Source organism: Rhopalosiphum maidis, chromosome 2 (assembly GCF_003676215.2).
Source record: "Rhopalosiphum maidis isolate BTI-1 chromosome 2, ASM367621v3, whole genome shotgun sequence".
NCBI classification, from domain to species: Eukaryota; Metazoa; Arthropoda; class Insecta; order Hemiptera; family Aphididae; genus Rhopalosiphum; species Rhopalosiphum maidis.
In genome coordinates, this window is record NC_040878.1 from 19,078,983 (window position 1) to 19,084,982 (window position 6,000).

At 22.9% G+C, this 6,000-nt stretch overlaps 1 protein-coding gene across 2 annotated transcripts in view; it reads right to left on the reverse strand.

Annotated features, from left to right (window-relative positions):
* Positions 1-3,403, reverse strand: part of LOC113553508 (follistatin-related protein 5-like) — a 121,375-nt gene extending 117,972 nt beyond the window's left edge. For both annotated transcript variants that reach the window (XM_026956875.1, XM_026956874.1), the window contains exon 1: positions 3,247-3,403. In XM_026956875.1, the coding sequence (XP_026812676.1) occupies positions 3,247-3,258 (12 nt within the window). In that variant the 5' untranslated portion in view covers positions 3,259-3,403. The remainder of the gene's footprint in view (positions 1-3,246) is intronic.
* Positions 3,404-6,000: the final 2,597 nt, after the last annotated feature.

Below are 6,000 nucleotides of genomic sequence, written 5' to 3' on the forward strand. Positions count from 1 at the left end.
ATTCAATTTTATGTACTCAACCTAAAGAAATTGTTAGGTAGAAAGGGTCAAAGGGGTAAAGTAGGTAAACACTCTGCTGTACAGTGGAAGTTCAGTTTACCTTATCATTCAGTTGGTCACTGTAATGGATGTGTTACATTTGAATTCAATGATGAAATGTTCAATTTCAATTCAATGCATATAAAAAACGATTCTAAGCAAATATGGAAATATATATTCATATTAATCAGCCTTATTTGTTACCAAGTATATATTTATATTGCTATTAATTATTATAACAGTTTATTTTAATAATAATAATAATAATAAGATATGATTTATAAAATATGATCGAAAATTAAATTTTAATGGCTTAAAACTAATCTAAATATTTTGAAAACAGAAAACGTCATTGCATATAATATTTCAAATCCCAAAAATATTTATGAGTTACAAGAAAATAATTAAAATCGTCAATCTTTGTTTAAATATTCAATTTCGTCAATATATTTATATATTTTGAAAATATTTTATGGCAATAAAAACAACTTGTATTTTATTTTTAAATCTTCACTATACATAATACATTTTTTTATAAACTTTTAATTAAGTATTAAATAATTTGAAAATATTTTCGTATTTTAACAAATTTTGTCAACATTTTAACTTCAAACGCTTATAAATAAAAAAAATCGTGACTGCATTTTGAATATTCTTAAACTGCAATAAAAAAAAAAACCTTATTCGGGATCATGTATTAAATTTTCAAGTCCGTACAGTTATTTATTTTTATGATGTGACAATAAACGAAATTGATTTTATCAAAATATAATTTTGTGTACAAAAATTCCCACCTCCCACTCCCAAAAAAATAGCCTCAAAAATTAAAATCATTAGGTACATATATGCTCCATCCATAATCTAAAATCACAAAAAAATATTTTGGATATTATTTTCTTTAATTTATTTAGCACATTAATAAACTACGAGGATAAATAGTTTATGAATAATTTTATCAATATAAAATTCGCATTAAACAAAAAAATTAATTTTTTTAAACCTCAATATTGTATTAATCGTTATAAAAAAAGATTCAATATTTGGTAAATAATTAAAATTTATAATATGTATATACGTATTCTTTTTAAAATAAATTATAGAAACAACATAATAAATAATTATCATAATATGTCATTAGGTCATTATAGTTTATGGTTTATTCACAAACCTGTAAAATCTAACTTATAAGTACCTAAAATAAAGGATTCCAAATCCATAATTTTCCAAAAATATCATGCTTATTAATAATTTAGTCTTAAGGTAATGATCACGTTCGTAATCATTAATATAAATTTTCAAAATACCTTGAAGAGACTAAATCTTAAACATTATAAAATGTTAGAATATTTCAGCTAGTTTTTACCTATCAAAACAAACTATGAAACAAAACATTTCTATGACAAGTTTCTAGAAATTGCCTATTATCAAGAATATTTTAATGTGAAAGAAGAACTTTATTTAATATGTAACAATTAATACAACCAATACAATATCATTGAATTTTATGTAAAAAAATTTGAATCAACGAAAAAATATTAATAATTCTAATATTAAATAAAAATTGTATTTGTTAAAATATTGGCACAGAAAATGGATATCTATATTATTATGTGTCCCTAACGTACATGAATTATAAATATAAAAGCGAGTAAAAAAAAATTGAATATCATTATAATCTATTCATTATATCTAAATAGAGTTTTTTTTATTATAAAAATATCCATTACTAATAAATATAGGTGTAATAACAACATATGAAGAAATTTATATTTTATTAAATTTTCAAGCCTTAAGTATTAAACTATTTAATAACAACTAAGTAATACAATTTAAAATTGTATGTATTTTTACTACAAATAAATTTAAAAATGTTCATTAATTTTGTCAAAATAATAAAAACTTCTTTGCTACGTATTTTTGTTAATTATTGCTTATCAAAAAAATGCTAGAAAATCGTCAATAATTGCCTGTAATACTTATGAGTTTTAAATTATAATAATTATTCATACATCGCTACAATAATGATATTAAATAATAATAGATAATTTACAATATATTCAAATATATCTCTTAATTCCCAAATCAAATTATTCTTAATAAATAAATAATTATAATCATAAATCTATATTAAATAAAGTTATTAACTTTTTATTAAATTTAAGTAACTTGTTTAAATAGTTAAAACATTTTTTATTTATTAAAACCATACACAATTTACATGCACAAATTTAATTAATTTACCATATATTTTTTTTCTTATTTAATAAATGCAATTTGATGGTATTATTATAATATTTTAATGTATTATTTTAATGAAATATAATTGATAAATTAAAAAATATTTTATCTTTTAATGGTTTTATTATTGATGCTTATAGAATAAATGAATGTATCTAATGTTTCACGAATATATTTATTATCACATTTATTTTGTATTATCCGATTAGCCATACATACTATTAACATAATATTTAAATAAACGAAATCTGAAAATGATAGTTTTCCACTACTCAAGCAGACTTGTATCACGTCATGTGTGAGATCCTACCAATCCAAGGGACAGGGATAGTATAGAAAAAGCTCGTTGTGAACAATTTTGTTTTCCTTACATATCACTACTAGAAAATGTTTTTAAAACACTTTTCAGCACACTATAAATAAGTATTATACCTTTTAATTCAATTCGTGAAACTACTAGAAAATTTAAACAAATGTAAACTAGATACTTACCACCTAGTAACTTTTATAACATCCCAATTTTTAATACCTAATGTTTCATAATAAAATTAAAAATAACAAATAAACAATAAACAATACCTAAATTATATTGGATAGGTATATAAAACATGTATTTTAATAAATTAAAAATAAAGATATTTAATACTTGGTTATAACTTATGATTTACGTTCAATATAATATATTCCGCTTCTAAAGACTTAGATACATTGTTCACAAATATATATTTCCTCATTTTCTATCTTAAAATCCGTCAACATAATAAATATTGTTAATGTAAATTATCTACATAATTAAATGAGTTATATTTATGTAATTAAATTAAAATAATATATAACTAAACATTCAAATAATTAAATATTATAAACAGCACCCGATACAATACCTATTATTTGTAATCACTTTTTAAAATTGGTACTTTTTTATTATTATTAAACAATATCCTAATTATATGATAAAAAAATACTTACAAAAAACTTCATCGTATTTAAATAACGTACATGATTTTTAAAGATTATCGGTTATTTTAATTTATGACACAAATTGAACGTTAAGTAAACACGGAATAAATGGATAAAATACGTCCGAGTACGAGAACACGGACGCGGAAACTAGTGTTTTCCTTGAAAACGCCACTCGAACACAAGCATGTATGAGGGTTGAAAACGAAACGGAATGGGGGTTGGAGGTTGACTGAACGCGGCATCTATCGCAAAAACTATGAACTTAATAGATGTAATTTTTTCCGATTTTAAAACTACGTGATAATAATATGTACTAATAATGTAACTACGACGTAGTACATGATACCTCAAACAATAATTTTGAGCACTTCTTAAATAAATATTTTAAATTGTGTAATAAAATATTTTTAAGTTTAAACTTAAAAATAACTAAACATATACAAGTATAATAGGTAACTTTATTAATTGCGTAAAAATTAAGAACATAAATATGTTAATGACTATAGGCTCACGAAATCAATACATTTAATTGTAGTTCAAACTTAAACCTAACCCATCTAACAACCTAAGTGAACTCATAAAAAATTATTAGAGTTCAATTGTTATATTTGTAAATATTAATTGTTCACAGTATATTACATTAAGTGTATTGAAAATTATAATTCACAATGCATATTAATCTAAAAAAATCTAACAAGTATCAACATTACATGTAGATATATCGATACATGTATATTTCTTATGGCTACTAATTTACCACGACAGTAAGTCTTAATATAATTATGAGAAGTTATGAGTTAAAATTACAAATACCAATAATTTCCGACTGCCGACATCGTCGAACAATTATCGACCAATATTGGTTTTATTTATATAATATTTAAATTGGCATGGCGGCGGCACGATAACGGAAAACCAGTGGTTCTCCGTACTTGGATATTTTTTTTTTTTTTTTGGTGTGGGAGGTGATAGAATAAAGTCGATTTCATTCATGACGTCATAGTAAGACTCTCCGTGTCGTACAGAAATCAGAATGACCCCCCAGCCATGAGACGTATACAATATGCCAAAAGCAATTCAACGTAGGTTAATTAATATATGCTCGAATAACCGATTACGGTAAATAAACATACATGTTATATGTACTTACCAAATTAAATAAAATGTCAAACTAAACATTAGCTTAACACATTATGTTGTATTATAAATTAAAGTATTATGTATTTTATGTTTTAAAATAAATCCATGGTCGTGTCCTTCAAACTCTTTATGTTAAATTTTTGTTTCAATAAAATTACCTACACAATTTGGTATACTTATGTATGTATAGTGTCACGCTTGGTGGTTAACTTGATTGGTATTTCGTGAAATTACTGTTATGGGTATATTAATGTTCAAACTCACTATTTGTAATTCATTGTTTAATTGTTATGATTACAGCTATAGAATAAAATAATATTTGTGGTTATTATTAATTTTTAACAATTACAGACTTACAGCCTATTTTAAAATATTCGAGGTAAGTGTGACAACGTATGTTAAAAAAGATTAAAAATTTTATTTTTTGATATTTATAAACATGTACTTTAATTATTTTTTTAAGCTTTAGGATATTTTACCAGACAAAAATTAATTATATAAATATATCACAACCTTATGCAAGCGAAATGCCCATTTCGTAGGTAGTCAAAAGACACAGTATACATAATTAATATTAACATATCAATTGTTTAGTTCTAAGATTAAGAATACTAGCTTAACATCAAATAAATAGGATATTCAAAAAAATGAATTTTGTATAAAGTTCTGAAGAATTTTGAACAGTTCAATTCGGGGAGTTAAATATTAGTCTATTCCAATTAAAAACGAAAAAGAGGTAGAATGTTGGGTAAGAGTTTGCATTTACTTGCGCCGCTCACTCAACTTATGCAAGTATTAGCACAACATATTGGTGTATTGTAATAAATCCATAGTAGAGCAATTTATTTGAAAATAGATTCTGAAAAAGCTCAATTACAAGTTTACAAAGTTTACAACCACAACATTTTCTGTAATTTCTTCAATATTCTTTGACATTTTAAAATTTTTCTTTATAACTAAAAAAAATTACCTTCTCGTCAGATAATAGTTGTGATGTATAAAGGTTTAACACAAAACTTTAAGAGCACTCCTTCAGCGTTCTTCTTTAAATAGGATTCACAGTATATAGGAAAAAATATGTATAAGCCAAAATATTCTTTGCTTTACTTAAATTTTTTTTATACACTCGATAACACTATATACACTATAATCATTTTACTTGTTTAATTTTTTTTTTTATTAATTTATAATAGATAATATTAAATTGTAGTGATAACATTTGAAATCATAAAATACGAATAAAGCATTTTTAATTTATTTAATTCTATACAAATTGTCTAGTTTACGTTAAAAAAAATGATGAAATGTACCTATGAGTTGTTTTTCCACTAGGACATGAATTAATGCCACCACATTAGTAAATCACAAATGGTTATACAATACAATTACAAAAATCAAATTTATATATAAATATATTTTTAATATTTTTGAATGGTAAGTGATATTGGTTATTTGTATTATTGTTTACTAACTTATACTTATCTATATGGTTTTAAACCGATGAAATTCATTTGTATTAACTAAAACAATATTTTAATAAATATATATGTATTATAATATTTATTATAATATATTGTGTTACGGTCAAAGTTCATAATTTGAGTATTGTAATATCATGCC